The sequence below is a fragment of the Anas acuta genome, chromosome 3, assembly GCF_963932015.1.
Source record: "Anas acuta chromosome 3, bAnaAcu1.1, whole genome shotgun sequence".
Lineage (NCBI taxonomy): Eukaryota > Metazoa > Chordata > Aves > Anseriformes > Anatidae > Anas > Anas acuta.
The window spans coordinates 7,055,635-7,073,070 of NC_088981.1; the positions used below are offsets into that span (position 1 = coordinate 7,055,635).

At 50.0% G+C, this 17,436-nt stretch overlaps 2 protein-coding genes across 5 annotated transcripts in view; one reads left to right on the plus strand and one right to left on the minus strand.

Moving 5' to 3' along the window:
• The first annotated feature begins 5,709 nt into the window (after nucleotides 1-5,709).
• Nucleotides 5,710-10,392, plus strand: MAL (mal, T cell differentiation protein). Its single transcript, XM_068675096.1, has 4 exons — nucleotides 5,710-5,914; nucleotides 8,847-9,014; nucleotides 9,205-9,339; nucleotides 9,552-10,392. Exons 1-4 carry the CDS (start codon nucleotides 5,825-5,827, stop codon nucleotides 9,624-9,626), a joined length of 468 nt encoding a protein of 155 aa, XP_068531197.1. The 5' UTR covers nucleotides 5,710-5,824; the 3' UTR covers nucleotides 9,627-10,392.
• Nucleotides 10,393-13,930: 3,538 nt separating this feature from the next.
• The window catches only part of MRPS5 (mitochondrial ribosomal protein S5), a 43,838-nt gene continuing 40,332 nt past the window's right edge, over nucleotides 13,931-17,436 (minus strand). For all 4 annotated transcript variants that reach the window (XM_068675479.1, XM_068675480.1, XM_068675477.1 and 1 more), the window contains 2 exons: nucleotides 14,924-15,060; nucleotides 13,931-14,494 (listed from right to left, as the gene is read on the minus strand). In XM_068675479.1, the coding sequence (XP_068531580.1) occupies nucleotides 14,270-14,494; nucleotides 14,924-15,060 (362 nt within the window). In that variant the 3' untranslated portion in view covers nucleotides 13,931-14,269. The remainder of the gene's footprint in view (nucleotides 14,495-14,923; nucleotides 15,061-17,436) is intronic.

The window sequence follows — 17,436 nt, forward strand, 5'->3', positions numbered from 1 at the left end:
AGCAAGTCATTTTTGGTGTGAGGAGGGTGTGACCTAGACGAGCTTATCCCAGTAGTTATTTATGAAATTGGTGGGGGTTTGGGGTCTCACCCAGGAACAGAATGACTGTTCCTCTCTGGGTGGTTCAGGGAACAGCAAGAGTTATGAGAAATGATGGGAAAGAGGGCAGGGTGCCAGACCACACAGAGTGATAGGGCTCTTGTTTCTGGGAGAGATGCACGGCAGGATGCTGTGCATGTGCTTGCATGTCGGTGGAGGTAACATCTGGTACCCAGCAGAAGGCAGATCTATCTTGCAGCTTTGTGGGACTGGAGATGCAGGGTTTTTCTCAGGGCTTAGGGATGGCCTGGGAGGAGGAGGAAGGGTGTAAGGGTGCTAGGAGTTGCTTGGAGATGGGGGTAGTTGGGCATTTGTAGATCTATTTTGGCGCCTCTGGAGGTCCTTTTGGGCAGGGGACCTGTGCCAGGGGGCAGATAATAGAAAGAGATTTCCTCTCCCTCTGCTCCAAGTCCTGCATCGGGTTCAGCCTCACGGGGCTGGAAATCTCAGCCCTGCTCCTCCTATGCAGCAAATGGGGTCCCTGCCCCAGAAGAGGAGTGAAGCCTGTCTGCACCCTCTCCTCAGGACCACTGGGAAAGAGATGTGGTGCCCCACAGAGGCTGTGGGGTCTCCTCTTGGGGATTTTCCAAAGCTGCCTGGATGGGGTCCTGGGTGGCCCTGCGGGGGGGGGGGGGGGGGGGATGAACGGGATGAGATGCTCCCCAGAGCTCACTTCCAACCTCAGCCATTCTGTGATTCAGTGCAGGGTTGTATTTAGGGTGAGGGTTAGTTTTGGGTTTACCGTTAGGGTTTGTGGTTTGTTCTAGACAGAATTAATGTGTGGTGTAGAATTAGATAAAAGGATAGGCTTAGGGTTTGAGTTGGGGTTAGGGCTACAATTAGGATGTGGTTTATGCTTAGCCTTACGGTCATCATTAACCTGGGAGGATTACAGGGGCATTGCTCAAACATGCAATACGGAAAGCTAAAGGTCAAATAGAATTGAATTTCTCCAGGGACGTCAAGGAAAACAAGATCTTAAGTAAATTGCTGACAAAAGGAAGAACCCTGATTTTCAAACCAAAGCCCTAAACCCTAACCCAACCCTGGGAAGCATCCTCCAAGCACACAGATGAAGGCATACCCATCCCTGGAGGTGTTCAAGGCCAGGCTAGATGGGGCTTTGAGCAACCAGGTCTGGTGGGAGGTGTCCCTGACCATGGTGGGGGATTGGAATTAGATGCTCTGTAAGTTTTTTTCCAACCCAAACCATTCCACCCTTCTCCGATTCCCTTTAATCACACAGCACGCCCGCAGCCCCGCTGTAGCTGGGGTTGTACAGACAGGCAGACATGAGCCTCTCCTCCTCTTGCTCATCTTCCACCTTTCTCTGCCTTTTCGTGCTCCGCTCCGGCCTCCTCCCGTGCAGCCTGTGCCCGCTCTCCTGCCAGTGGAGGCGGCGGAGGCGCCGCAGGTAGCTCCTCATCAGGGCCGTGCTTGCTGCCAGGCGGTGGAGGGCCTCGTGGCTGCAGCACGTGAACTCCTGGCAGTCGGTCCCCACGGACACCAAGGCTGGCCGGAGCTTCTCCTGGAAATAACAGAGCAAGGGGGGACAAAGAAATGAGCAGGGGCCTTGGGGGACCGAGCCCCGTCGGGATGGTCTCGGCGTCTTCTCCTGAAACTCCAGCCTCATTGGCCTGCCGCAGGCAGCAGGACATGCGAAGTAAAACTGAGGTGGCCCCCGTATTTTTTTGCTGGTGGGTTCAATCCCTGCAGGGCAGCATGTCCTCGTTTCCCCCTCCAAACCTGAGGCCGAGCTCTGCCTCCTGGGGAGGTCGGAAAAGACCTGCAGAAGATGTGGAGCACCCTTGGCGTTCTGCTGAGGCTTTTTTTTTGTTTTTATTCCTTGGTTTAAGGGGCTTTGGCCCAAAGCCTTGGCAGTTCCCCGTTCCCAGTGGCCCAGCGCCACCCTGCCTGTGACCACGCTCACTTACACATCTCCAGCGTCTCCTGACTTTGTGCCAGAGCCAGGACCCAAGCAAAACCCCGCAGAGGGGCCACAGGGCTTGGCTGTAGGTGTGAAACAGCTCCAGGGACTCCGGCGTTAGCTGCAGCCGAGCGAAGGCAGGGCACAGCCAGTGCAGGGGGCACAGCAGGTGGGAGGGCTGCAGCACCGTGTACCCAGCCTCTGGGTCCTGGGGGAGATCATCCCGGCCGAGCCTGCTCCAGGGGGACCAGTCTCCGAAGCCGAGGTCGGCAGAGAGCAGAGGGGCCACGGAAAGCAGGGCGGCGGCGAAGGCCGGTCTGAGCATGGCTCTGCTGCCTTCCCAGGACAGGTTGCCAGGCTGGGCCTGGCTGCCACCCTGCGCCCAGGCACATCCCCGGGGGTCTGGGTGGAAAGAGCTTGATGACATCATGGGCTTGATGATGTCATTGGCTCAGCGGTGACGTTACAAAAAGCTCTGTGATATCGCGGGGCCTTCCCCTGGGTCCGAGTGGCAGCATAAGGATGAGTGGCGCGAGTCCTGGTGGCCGCAGAAAGGCGCTTCCAACCCTGCTGCTCCCGCCGCTGTCTCCTCCAGGGGCCTGACACCCACCGGGAGAGAGGCCCAGGACCTCTGTAACGTCCCCAATGCCTTGCTCAGGCCCTGATCCATCCTGGCGAGAGGCTGAATATCAGGGAATATCTGCAAGGAGCCCTCAGAGAGGCAATGGGTGCAGCAGGCCCATGGGTGCTGCGCTGCAGAGGCAGCAGCTGGAGGGTGCTGTCGCCACAGGAAAGCCGTGTTGTGCCCTGTGTGTGCACGGCTGATGGGGCTTCCTTTACTAACAGGTGGAAACCAGTTGCAAAAGCGAAACCAGTTGCGAATTTTGGGGTGTTTCTAGTACATCAGAAACCGGCACAGCCCGTGAGACTCGTGCTGGAGGGCTGGCAGAGCTGCTTTTTGGGCTGCTCTCAGCCCTTGCTGCGATGCTGTGCTCACTGCTAAGACCGGCTCAGCTGCAAGAAGGGCTCCACGCACCCTCGGGCCCAGGGCAGCTGTCCCTCTGTCACAGCAGCCCTGCACAGGGTCCCTAGGACAGATCCTGCTCCTTTTTTTCCCTGTCCCTTCCTCCTCCCCATGAGCCTCAGGCCAAAGCAGCAGCTGACACCCAGCCCCACCAGCCAACAGCCACCGCCTCTGTGCAAAGCCCCGGGTCCCTCCCTGCTAAGGCTCTGCTGGGTGCAAACAAAGGTTTCTCAGGATGTTGTTACTGCCATGGCAGCTCCTTCCTGTTCCCTAGGTCATCCTCAGGGGAAATGCAACTCCTTTCCGTCATCCAAGGTTCACACATCATTGCTCATTGGACTGGGCCAGCTCGTTGCCCTGGGTTCAGGTTGTGTTGTGAGAGCAGGGCTCCAGTTTCGCCCCGGATCATGAGCTGGGGCCAGTGTTACACATTTATATGTATGTCTACAAATACCTGAAGGGAGGATGCAAGTGAAGACAGAGCCAGGCTCTGTGCAGCGGTGCCCAGTGCCAGGACAAGAGGCAGTGAGCACAAACTGGAGCACAGGAGGTGCCCCCTGAGCATCAGGCAGCTCTTCTGTGCTGTGTGGGTGACGGAGCCCTGGCACAGGCTGCCCACAGAGGCTGTAGGATCTCCTCCTTGGAGGTCTTCAGAACCACCTGGACGTGGCTGTGCTCCTAGGAGCATGCTGATCTCAATGCAGAAGCATTTTCCTTTGGGATCATGCTTGCCAAAGCTGATGGTCCTGCTCCCCCATGACTTCTCTGGTGGGACCATCGAGTAGCAGGAACTCACTGGTGGTCAGCCTGTTTTTGGCAGTGATGCTGGTGCTGTTCTGTCCTATTGTTTGTTGCCCAGTGGTCTGCAAGTCAGCCTTGTGTGGGTCAGGCCCCTTTGGGCACCTCTGGAGCCTGTGTGGCACGTTCTGCCAAGGTCACAGATGCTCATAAACAATGCAGTGCTTCTAGAACATCCCAGAGATGGTGGTTCAAACAGTTTGGCTGCTCCAGCTTGGCTCAGGCACATGCCAGAGGATCCCTTCACCTTCAGGTCATATTCTCATGAGTATTATTTAAAATAAAGTGGAGAGGGCAAGAGATCACCCCTGTGACTCTCCCCTAAAGTGTGCACCGTCTCCCTCACTTGATCTGCTCATAGAAAGGGTTTGTCCGGCCTTTCTGATCTGATAGCTTCCTCCAGCCATCCGCACCACTGTTTCTTCCTTTTCCTACTGCCTTCCTCTCTTGCACTCATTGTCCCAAACCTCCATGTCCTGTCGTTCAGGACAGGCATTTATTTCCTTTATCCCTGCAGAGCTCTCACCTTCCCACCTGCCTGCCAACCTGCTCCAAAAGAAGCCAGGATATTGAGTTGCTTGAGCACATACAGAGAAGATCAAAAAAAGCTGGTGAAGGGACTAGGAAATAAGAAATACGAGGAGCAGCTGAGGGAACTGGGGCTGCTTAGGCTGGAGAAGAGGAAGCTGACGGGAACCCTCATCCCTCCCCATAACCACCTGAAAGGAGGGTGTGAGTCTATTTTCTCAGATGACAAGACCTCAGGACATGAGGTGGTGGCCTCAGGTTATTCCAGGGGAGGTTTAGATTGCATGTTAGGAAGAATTTCTTCCTGGAGACAGTGGTCAAACACGGAACGGGCTGCCCAGGGCAGTGGCGAAGTCCCTGACCCTGGAGGTATTTCAGAGACTTGTGGACGTGGCGCTAAGGGACATGGTTTAGTGATGGGACTCAGTAGGCCAGGCTGATGGTTGGACTTGGTGATCTTGGAGTCTCTTCCAACCTAGATCATTCCATGATTTTGTGATGCTAAGGCTCTGAAACCAGCTCCTCCTGCTCCAGACCCCGCACCAAAGCCCTGTGCCTGGGAGCAGCTGCCAAAGGCCAAGCAGCATGGACAGGCTGAAACGGGCATTTCTGCTACGGGTCACTGGTGAGCAGCAGTGGCTAGGCCACGACGGCCACATTGCTCAATTTCTTGATGTTTCATGTCTTTGGCCTTGGCCTTCATAGCTGAGGTTTTGCTGGGTATCTGTGTAAGCGTGTTAATAAGAAGTAAACACCCCAAATAATGGAAAGGGGAAATGACTCACTCACATGAACTCCAGGTTAAAAAAGCAAAAAAAGGGGAAGACAAATAGCTCGGCAAATCTCATTATTTTAGGCTATTTTTGTTACTTTGGCCTTTTGGGATGATGGAGGTGGTGGCCCTGCAATGTGGCTGCCCATGACTGTCTGGGGATACGTTTCCCCCCCATGGGACATCTCCCAGCCCTGACAATTGCGGGTGGCTGGCACGTCCCATCTTGCTCTGCCACCTGCCATTGTGCTTTCTGCTGTGGCCAGCTCATGCGGGTGGGGGACAAGCCGACTGACTTGACTGTGCAAACAAAGGGGATGAGAGATGCTGCCCAGCAGGACGGGCACAGATCACCCTTGTTGCCCTTGGACGTGAACCTGTGCCACCCACCACCGCCCAAGGACTTGCCCTGAGTGGTGTGTCCCTGCTTGTGCTCAAAACGCCCCAGGGCTGCCCGCATCTCCTGAAAACCTCGCGTGGGGCCCCCGCCAGGCTCAGAGCAATACGTGGTCACGCCTGTGACATTCGCAGCTGTCTTCACCTGCCGGTGTGAAGGAGGGAGGGAAGAGCAGGCAGGAGGGGAGGGAAGGAGGAAGAGAGAGAGAGAGAGGGAGGGAAGTGGGCTGCATTTGGCAGCTGCCTCCAGAGTGGCCGACCGTCACTGCAGGAGAGGTTCATGATGTCCTCGGCAACTTCCAGAAGCTCTTTGCCCAGCGGCTTGGCCGTCCTGACGACTTTCCCAGATGTGCTCTTCATTCCTGAATTGGTGAGTGCCAGCTTCCCCCCCCCCCCCCCCCCCCCCCCCAGGGAGGGCAGAAGCTGCTTGTGGGGCACCCAGCAGGCTGGGTGCTGCAGGTGTCCCAGGGATGGGTCTTACCCGAAAGTGCATGGTCTGGAAGCCAGGCCAGGTCCCTAAGCCATAAGTTTCTGGGGGCAGCCTAAAAGAAAACCACAAGCCTTAAACTGGGGCTCTAAAACTCCCCTTCAGTCTGCAGGGGATTTCTGTGGCGCTTCTGAAAACCTTCTCTACTTTGCTGCCTAACAGATTTGCAGGGGTTGCTTGTGGCTTTAAGCTAGGTAGCCAAATCGAGCAAATTAACTGGTAGGTGGTTTGAGCATGCAGAGGATAAAATGCTTACCCCCCTGCTTTGGGGGTGAAAGCTGGGTAGGGTAACTGCAGCAGCAAAAAGCCTCGCTGCTGAAGCTTAGATGTTTCTGGGCTGGAAGTGCAGTGCTAGAGCCGGGCATGGGGGTGAGGGAAGGGTGGATGAGCACATACCACTTTTTCCCATATTGTAATCTCATTGACTGGGAGAAGATTAGTATTTCACAGGATTTGGCACGGGTAATTAAAGCTGTTGCTCTGAGCACTGACTGAAAGATGGAAATGTTTCAAGGAGAAACTTTTTCCTGTGTCCTCTGCTGCTGCGGATGAAACCTGGTCTTCTCATGCCAGTTTGAGAGGCTTTTTCCTATGCCTGAGTACTTTCATCCAGCACTGAATGGTTTTGGCTGCACACTGTAGGACGGAGTTTAGGTTATTCCATGCCAAAAACTCCAACTTTGCCATTTGGGAACAAAGCCTTCCCTGTCCCCCAACCCCATCCACGTCCCTGGGATTTACAGCATTTACTTCATTCTCTAAGTGATAGCAGACAAGCAAAGAGCAAAGCAGGCATTACTGATGTGTGCAGAAAGGCTTTTTCCCTCAGCTCACCCAGATACGTTTTAAGGACTTGGTCCCCGTGCCCAGGCTGTGATAACAAAATCCAGGTTTCCTGCAGCTGCATGGAGGAGGATGCCACATCCCTGGGGGCTTTCTGGCTGGGCAGACACTGGCTGGGCAGTCCTGGTGCTGAGCATGATGTCCACCCAGGCGTGCTGATGGAACTGGCTGTGCCTTGAGCTGTTTGCTGTGTCTGCAGGGAATTTGGCGAGGCAGCTTGCTTAATGAGCCAAAAAGAAATACCCTATCCTGTGGTTTGAGGAAGGTCTGGAAATGTGCTTCCTAAAGGCTCGGGCACCACCCAGCAAGGAGGCATGCAGCAGAACAGGGTTTCCCCATCGCTGGGGTGTATGACTCCAAGTGTAAACCTCAGGTGCAGGTTTATTCTCTCTACTGTGTACAAAGGAGGTGGCTCCCTTGAATCACAGCATTCAGGAAAAGGAGAAAGAGCTTCTCAATCCTCAGTGGAATTTGAGGTTATCTGCAGTGGGTTGATACGGTAACTACACAGAAAAAAAATAATAAATCATTTCAGATTCTTAGATGGTTGCTGTCATGCCAAAAGGTCCTGCCTACAGCTCAGATGATTGCCACATCTGGCTGTTGATGAAGAACTATCACTTGTATTCTGGGAGGCTGGGTTTAATTCTTGTCATCTATTCTATTTAAAGAGTTTTCTGCATATCTGGACAAAATTTAGCAGTTGGGCCTATGCGGAGAAGCTGAAACAATTTGAAAACAGCTTTGTTTGTATTGTAAAAGGCTATTTAAAAGTTAATTTTTTATCAGATTGTGGTCTTCAGTGTGCTGTGGGTTGTTGCTGAAAACCTTTGATTTTTATGAGTTCACCGAATGAACAGCAGTGCCATAAAATCAAAATCAGCAATCAAACACGTCAAACATATTTGCTTGAGTGAGAAATATCCTACAGAAGGGAGAGATGGGAATTGAGAAGTCTCATGTCTCACCCTGACTGTGCTGGATTTTAAAGGAACAACTGCAAGTTTTTCTCCACGATCTTTAGCTGCAATGCACTCAAGCCGTCAGCCATACAGGGCCTGGGTTGGTGCTCAGGTGCCAGTTGGTCTTGGGTCATTACAAGGTGCGTCAAAATAGCAGAACCATTTTCACCCAGGTACTCGTAAAGTTAAAGTCACATCCTTGATCTAATGTATTGATATGCTTAATGAAATCAGGGAAGTCTCCCCTATAAACCTGGGGTGACGTGACTGATGTGTCATTGTCTCAGTGCAATGCCTATGGTGCTTCCTTTTGACCTGCAAAAATGCCTCCAAAGAAACAGAAATACCATGATTGGGATTAAGGTGGTGTTGGATGCCGACAAAGGCTGACCATCATATATGTTGATCATCACATACTGGTCACCAGAATGATATTTCCTCTGGACATTAACCAGAAAAACCAAGAGCAACTGGTGATGAGGCATGAGCCGGTGCTCCCAGGAGTGCTTTCACAGAGCTGGGAGCCTCAGCCCTGTTTCCCCTACCACAGAGAGTAAAACTGGCTTTGTTTACCTCCCTTCAACCTGTTCGTTCTCCCCTCAGGATAAAGCTCGCACAAGGCCTTCATTTAGGCCATGGCCACCACGCCGCGACTGTGCTGCTCGTGTTGGTGGGCCGGGTTTGGCACAACGCCTCTCAGGGAGCCACCGCGCTGGGTGTGAGGTGGATGTGTCCTGAAACAAGCTCCCTTCTTACCAAAACCAGCCTTCAGAAACGGCCAGAACCAGCCTGCTCAGCACACCGGGGCGGTGAATGGCCGTGACTCCTGAAGGCAGGGGTGCGGTGAGGCTCACTGGGGCCCAGACCGGAGGCAGATGCTCCCAGATTTGAGCAGAGGCTGCGAAGAACTCACAGGCTTTGCTATTGCCGTGTGCAGTGTCTGGCTTTTGGCCCCGTTCTGGGTAAGGCAGTCATCCTACACTCACCCTTTCTCCCACTTGTGCTTGCAGATCTTTGGGGGCCTTGTCTGGATCCTCATCGCCGCCTCCAAGGTCTTACATCCCATAGTGCTGGGCTGGGTGATGTTTGTCTCTGTGTTCTGCTTTGTCATGACCGCCACCCTCCTGTTCCTCTACCTGTGTGGGGCACACGGGGGCAGCAGCTCCTGGGTCACTTTGGTAAGTGGACGCAGCAAACCTCAGGGCTGATCCCTTCCTTGCCATCACTCAAAGACAATTTTCCCCTTTTTGTCCCCCTACTGCACTCTGAATTGCAGCCTGGGGCTTTCCTGTTGTGGGTTCCTCTTGTTTTTCCCTTCCCAGCATGCTCCCTCCTTGGGAATGACAGTGTGTAATCCCCGTTTTTTAGGATGCCATCTGCCAGGTGACAGCAGCACTGTTCTACCTCAGTGCTGCTGTGTTGGAAGCCTACTACACCATTCAACTAAGGGGCTTTACCTTCACTGGGTGGTGGACCGCCTACCAGGAGAACATTGCTGCTGTGGTGAGTGTCTGGCAAGTGGAAGACTGTGGGGTGGCCCCAAGGGCAAATCTTGATTAGCACCAACCTTTGGAGGGGGGAGGAGGAAACCAGTCCCATGAATGCCTCCAAACGTGCAAAAGTCAATAGAAATATAATGCCTTCCAGTGTATTTGCTCAGGAACTCATGCCATATAATAAAAAATTAACTGGCTGATGTATTTTTCCATTTGTAGGTATTTGCATTTGTAGCTACCCTGTTGTATGTGATCCATCAGATATACTCTCTCCGCCGATGGAAGTCATCCTAAATGTCTTTCCTTGCACGTTGTGTCATGTGGTCATCCCATGAGCACAAACGGTGTCCAATGACTGCAGTTTCCAGGCTGGGTTTGGGGTTTGTTTTTTTAATATCTATACTATAAACAAGCAGCTTTCTGTGGGACTGTGGCAACGAAGACCAAGAGCCTGCCAGAGAAACTTGTATCCTGGCGCAATCTATTTTCTTCATTCTTTTCCGGGTTGGGTACAGCTTGATGTTGGTAACTGGGGCCCAAATAGAAAACATCCAGCTCAAAGCAGCTTCCCCTCAACTACACCCTTATGCCTCTGGGGTTGTTATTGCTATAAGTGGAAGCCTGAACGTCTGGCACTAAGCAGCACGAGTGTGAAAGCTGGCCATTTTCATTGACATCCACCTGTGCAAGCCTATTTCCCTCCCTGTCTCTGCTGTGCCAAAAGAATTTGCTGTGCCGCGTCTGGAAACGCCACCTCTGCCTTGTGATGTGGAAGGAACGCGACTTGTCTCAGGGGCAATATGAATTCTTGCAACCCCCGAAGGGTGCTGTCAAATTACGAGGCACAGCCATAACCCGAGAAACTACCCCGTCATGAATCCCCCCATGAAACACAACTTAGAAAACGTGCTCTACAGACTGCTGCAGAATTATATGGGTAATTAGGAGAACATCTCAGATAAGCAGTGGCAATCAGCTCTTGTTTTTAGTGCATGACTGTTCTCACATACACTGGCACTGTGTCATTAATAAAGATGGGTTTCCTGTGATTTTGCAACCAGACAAAGGTCATTGCTGTTAATTTCTCCCTGCAGCTGATGCACACGCAGCCCTGTATGCCCTGGAGGGGCTTCTCTGGCAAAGGGAGCCTGTGGGGACGGGCACTAAACTGACTCAAGTTCATAGAATTATGGAGTGGTTTGGGCTGGAACAGACTTTAAAAATCATCTGGTTCCATCCCCCTGCCATGGGCAGGGACACCTCCCACCAGCCCAGGCTGCCCAAAGCCCCATCCAACACTCGGTGATGATGTTCACCTGAACATGTGAATCAGAGTGTTAACTCAAGTGAGTTAATTTAGATCCAGGCCCAAGAAGGGCTGTTTTCACATGTTACAGAGGCGCCTAATGTGCGGTGGCACCAAATTATCCCTCCCAGCTTGTGGGGGGACAAAAAACTTTCATTTTGAGTCTGAAGTTCCTGGGTAATAACAAAAATTGGAGAACTGACAGGAAGCAGAAGTGGACATAGAGACACCTCTGTTATTTCAGGTCCTAGGTGGACTGTTGAGGGTTGAAGCTTTATAATTGCAATATGGGGAAAACATTGGGTTCTTTATGGGTTATCCTTGCTGAAAACCAGCCTGACCTGTTTCGTTTGCTTTAGTGACAAAAGCAAGCTGATTACAACAGGGGGTGGAAAAAAGAAACCCTTTTTCATAGCAGGGAGGGAACTGGCTGCTGCTCACAATTGCGCTTGGTTCTGAAGGCTTAGCTGCACCTGCTGAAACTTGCTTCAGCATCACGTCATCCCGGGGGGTGGTGGAGCCCAGAGTTGCACTGCCCTGCATGTAGGCACATCAAAGCACGAAGATGCCTTTCTTTTTGGGGCGTATTTACAAAAGCAGGCATTCGGGGTCATGCCCTGCAGCCTGAGATGCAGTGCCCATGCCCAACCTCTCCACCCACACGTGGTCACCATGGTTGCTCCAAACACTGCCTCCTGCTCCCCTCACGTCCCAGTCCCTTTGCCCTGTAGCCATCCCATTTACAGCCCCTGTCCTGGCACCTGGCCCCGTCCCCTCCCCAGCTCATTCTGCTATCCTGCTCTCTCTGCCGCACACCAGTTCACACCAGTCTGCGCCCTTCTGGCCCCAGCTGGGTTGCTGAGCCACCTCCCTCCCAGCAGGAGCAAAACCTTCCTGTAAGCCTGGACTGGAAAAAAACAGCCGGGTGGTGCTGCCGTGGGAGCTCCCACCAGCCCCAGTACCCAGAGACTGGGTTGAGGGGTGCAGGTCTGGGACTAGGGGGGAGAAACCTGGGCCAAGGCTTTGCATAGGGAGGGCTGGGCAGGGAGAAAGGCCACCACAGGGTCACAAACATCCGAAGGAACTGATTACGAAGCAGTGCTGTGGCTTTGAATCCCTCCCAGTGCAGCTTACACCTGGGACAGCAGCAGAGGGTGACACGGTGAGGTGTGGCGTTGCTGCACCAGGTTGCTGGATTGCACCTCCCGGGTGAGTTACAACAACGTGCACGTTCCTCGCAAGGAGGAAAGGAGAAGAGACAATTCAAAAAGCCCTCTGAGATCTCCGTTGGCCTTCACGCCCTGCCCTCCAGTCCTCTCACTGCACCCAAGAAGTCCCCATGTGCCTGGAAGCTGGGCAGCCCAAGGTCACCAACACATCTCCGTGCTCTTCCAGGGCCTACAAGCCCCCTTCTGCCACGTGTGTCCCAGTTCTTACCCCAAAACGGAGCCCTGGGGACAGCGCTGACCTGAGAACCTGCTGTGAGCCCCCTGGAAACGTGGCAAAGGTGGCAGGCTTGGACCTTGTCCAGGGTTTGTCAGAGAAACTGCTGTTCCCTTCAAATGGGAGAGCACTGAACTTGCCTCCCTGGGGCCTGTGATAGTTGTGCACCAAGAAAGGATGCACAGAGGCTTCACCCCACCCTTGTATTCCCTTTTTTGCCTTCTCGCTGCTGAGCAGGGTTTATAAGCCTGATCGGAAGACCAGCGGGACCTGGCAGGAGGATGGTGTTGTGCTGTTTGTCCTGTGGAAGCAGGAACCCTGGGAGCATTTGCTTCACCCAAAAGCTGCACCAGGCTGCTCTGGACCACATCCAGTTGGGATTTAGAAGTCTGCATGGATGAAGATAAATTCCTATGAAACAAGTCAGACACTTCTGGATCCCTCCGGGCTAGCACCTGATCTCCATCATCCTCCCCCTCATGCCATGTTTCATTTATTCTCCCATCCCTCCCCTTCAAGGCTTCTCTCGAAGGCGCAGAGCCCATTTGAAATGCCATGAACCAGCCCTTTTTTTCGGAGCATTTGAAGTTCCATCACGCTTAAAACCACCAGGCTCGTGGCAGCCCTGCAGCCACCGCTACCTTTCAGCCAGGAGCCTAACTGGAGTTTCCACCTCCGCTCTTCTCTTCCAGCTTCCTCAGCAAAACAAGGTCTGCAGGCATCTACTTCAGAGATCAGGCACCTACACTCCAGTTAAAGACAAACCAGCCTACCTGGAAGGCAGGTAAAACCTCAGCTCCTCTGATGCAAACAAGATTACGGACATATAATTCATTAACTATGTCCAGATCGTTATCTCGGTTCTTGCTTAATTGAAGACTACCTTCTTAACCATAACGTTAGCTGTTACCCAAATACCTGCACACGGGCACCTACGTTACCTCGCCTCTAGGGACGCAGTGAGTTAGGAGCACTTCCACATCTGAATTGGAGAATTTGCTTTGTCTGAAGCAAGGGTCAATAACAGGTCCAGTCCTGTTCAGTATCTCCATTAATTATCTTTATGAAGGGCAGCATACCCTCAGCAAGTTTGCAGACAACACAAGTGGGAGTGGTGGATACACCAGGTGGCTGTGCTGCCATCCAGAAAGATCAGAGAAATGCCATAGCAAGCATCTTCGACTGGAAGGCACAGAAGCCAACTTCTGAACTGCTTTGTAGCTTGGGTCACTCTAATACATGATAAAACATAGTTTTGGCCCTATCCAGAATTCAGGATAAAGACTCCACTGTGCCCAGTACCAAATTGGCAGAGAACGAAGATCACAGTTTCTCAAAACATAAGGGGAAAAAAATGAAAAAGGGAGAAATTAAAGGGTTGAAAAAAAGAAAAATTGTGTGTGTATATATGGTATAGAGGAGCACTGAGTAGCTTGTGAACCTGTAGTACTCAGGCAATGAGGAAACAGGGGAGGTGATCAGGTGTCAGGTAATATGGAATAAAAGGTGATGGTTTGTTTACTATAATGCACTCCTAACTGGCAGGACGCCCACCATTGCAATCACGAATAAAATAGCTTCACAGAAGATCCTGTCTGAAGAAAATTGTTTGAGATTTTTCTCACAGCTGCTTGCCCTCAGATATTTAGCCTCTGCTTCAATTGGGGAACTCCCCCACTTGCAAACTAGTGTTTACACATATCTCATTGCTGCCCACCTCCCTTTCCCCTCTCCCCTACCTTCCATCTTGTTGCCCCACCACTCGGAATAAGCCTATGGAGAGAAATGCTTGCTTCAAGGTCTCCCAGACATCAGCATTTTGCAAATAAGACACTAACCCACACCAAACTCATTCTGAGGATTCTTTATTGCTTCCACAATCAGTAGTTTCCCAAAGTGAATGGAACTCCAGGACCTATTCATGACGCATCATCTTCAGGAATCAAGTAAATGCATGCTTGAAGTAAAAGTCATGTCCACTTGCTGTTTCCTCCCGAATGTCCTTAGCTGGACAGTGGTGGGAAGAGTTGTGGGAAAGCAAACGGTGTAACTGAATGGGATCAGCAGCACGAATGGCACGAGACCTACTGGTGCCCTCCTCTGAAATGTAAGCTTAGACAACCCACCCACCGAGGCTGGACTTTTACAGCTGCATCTGTGAGCAGCAAGGAAAGATGTACTGTATCTTTCACCATACTCTCTGCCTGACATTTGTCCAGGGTGATTTCTTCATTCCCTGAGCTTCTTTCACCTCGCTCCACTCCAACTTAGTGTCTGGAACATCATCTTCGGGCTCAGGATCCTCACGGACGGTCCCCTCAGGCAGTGCTACAACAATGGGCAGTGGGCCCTGCTCCTCCCGGAACTCCACAACATAGAGGTTCTTCTCGTTTGCTAACTGTTGGTGAGTTTCCTGGGGGCAGACGAGGAGCAGGAAAGAGAAAAGATGATTAGAAGAAGTCTCAGGCTAATAAACCTTAGAGGAAAGGCTGCTTTGTTTCCTGCTTCTGATCCTAGTTCAAATCATCTAGGAGACAGCTTCAGGAACAATGATACACAATATTGGTTGTGGCCTCTGCCCATGCTTATTCCAATGCCACCAAAAATACCACAAATGAAGCCCAGAAATTCAGATGTGTCCTGGAGGCACTTAGCTGTGGAACGCTCCTGACTGGACAACTTAATACAACTGCAGGAGAATTACTTATGTGCTGATTTTGTTTGCTCTTGGTAAGAGTACTTTGTTTTAAGCCTACAATATAATGTTTGACCACAAACCATTACAATATCAATCCCATTCTGTCCCCTGACCTAATGAATAGAACGACTGAGTGTAATCTACCTGTTGTGTCAGTCCTTTGAAGAGAGCTCTGGTAATGTTAATCAAGTTTTTGGATCCAGTAACCTTAGCATACATGTCTTTAATGCCAATTAGTTTGCAGATGGTGATAATAGCTCGGTGGCAACGAAGACCATAACCTGCAGGAAAAAAAAAAAAAAAGACATTATGTGATTATCTGTAAGCACGTGACTAAGATTAGGAAAAACAGAGAACTAAGTCCTTCTCTTAGTTATGTTTATAACCTATTATATTAGGACACACAAATATACCTTAAAAATGGTAAAATCATTCTGGAAGGACCATTTTCCCCAATCTTTGCAGCCCTGCTAAAATAAAGATCATGTTCTTTTTATACTAAATATTCCACTTAACATATTGAAAAACTGAACAAAAATGGCACCATCTATACACTCAAAACAAAAAAATGCAGCATCCTCAAGAACTGTTTAATACCACAGGTTTGGGTATTATTTTTCAGAAGTGCCAGTGGCAGTTTTAGAAGAGTCTTCTACAGACAGCTTTCCCACCACCCCCACGAACATTCACCAAACAAAGGTAATTTTTTCTCCCACTCAGCAGATAAAGAACATTTTAGTACTTCCCAAAACTGAGAAAAAAAATCTGCAGAGAAGCAAGGCAAGAAGGTTATTAAAAGCGTATTAAAACAAATCCCTTGCAAGGGTTAAGGATCTAAACAGATTCCCACCCAGACTGTCTCTTCCAAGAAGCAATACCTGCAATAGCTTCAAAACTGCTTCCTTTGCAATTCCAACTGGACAAGTGCTGGAGGACAGCTTGGATAACTCCTAATGCTGGTAAACCTGACTTTAAAGTCCTGGTTCACATCTACAAGGTGGATTTAAACTGGTTTCCTACCATAAAGTCACAGCTCACAACAACCAGTATGCTTCAAGCAGAAAACCCAGTAACAGTGACAACTTGGACGTGTAGGTGAGTGGGAGGGAGAGGCAAACATATCCCCAAATCCACAAACACAACAGAGCTTTGCATCTCATTCGCATCTGTCTCCAGTTGGAAGTGTTATATTAGCTCAAATGTATAATTATAGTGCATTAGCATTAACTGCAAATGCTTTCTTACACTTGCCAGACTTTAATGAAGGGGTTATTTATTGAGGAATCCAATTCTGTTCTCTTGTTCCCCAAGAGACTTGTTTCATGTGGCCTAGCTCTATTAATCTTCATAAATCGCTTTATGATAGTTCTAATGTATTTTACTTAGAAGCTGAAAAGCCAGGTTATTGATTAATCCACTCTGCAGAACAGTTTTGCTGCAGAGTAAATGAGGAAAAAAAATAATCTATTCCAGTGCTGCATGTTTTACTGCACCAATATTGCCTTTTTTTTTTTAACCTGTAATCGGAGAGGAAATTATAACCATCCAAAGCCATTTGTTCTGCCTTTTAAGAAAACACCATTTTCTGTGCTACAATACAAAGTCAGGTTTTCGACACAATTACATGTGAATGATCTCTGAAAGGCTGTTTGTCAAAGTTTCATTTTCAGTGACTTAAAGCATTTTCCTTCTGGTGTTTTGCATCGTTGCTTTTCACCCACCTCAATTCAATCAGGTTTCTGCAGATTGTTAATGCATGAAACTCAGAAGGCAGCGAATTAGTCCATCAGTCACTGAACAAAATTTATTCCAAACACAAAAGCAAAAGATTCCAACTGAAAACTCCAACTGTGGAAACAAAAAGTTGTGCTCTGGCATTTTTTTAACTTGCCTCTGGCACTCCAACTGTGTTACTGTGGTTTAATTCAGTGAAGCCTACGCAAGAGAATAAGGTCATTTAGACACTACAAATTTTCTCACACTGTTTTTTGATAAAAAGGTGATCAAGAAAAGCATTTAAAATGTAGTGCTCCTAACTAATACAGGCTGTTATAGACAATCTACACTAGGTTTTATTGGTAGCCACTAACATAAGTTAGTAAGAAAGAGAATACCCACTTTCAATCCACACTAAGAAACTACTCCGAGTTAAGCTCACATTCAGATGTTCGTATCACAGAACTCCTAACTTGGCACAGGCTGCCCAGAGAAGCTGTGGATGCCCCATCCCTTGTTCAAGGCCAGGCTGGATGAGTCTTTCAGCAACCTGGTCTAGGGGAAGGTGTGCCTGCCCAGCCAAGGCAGGGGGTTGGAATTAAATAATCTTTAGGGTTGCTTCCAACCCAACCCATTCTAATTCTACGATTCTACGAAATTACTTGATTTACAACCTTGAGAGCTCCTTAAATGAAAAAAGAAATGCAGAAATGCAAATAAGACAGTCTGACTCTCTACCTGTTGACTTGTAAAGATTTTTTGAAGCTCGTGCTATCACATTACTGTCACACTGATCAAAAAAACCCTCATCCCAGAACCAAAATAATGTCATCTAATAAAAATTGTTGAAGGTTCATAGCACTTTTAGATGCTTTCAAAATACATAACTCCGAACATTAATATTAGCATCTCATATTACTAATGTGACAGTGCAGACCAAA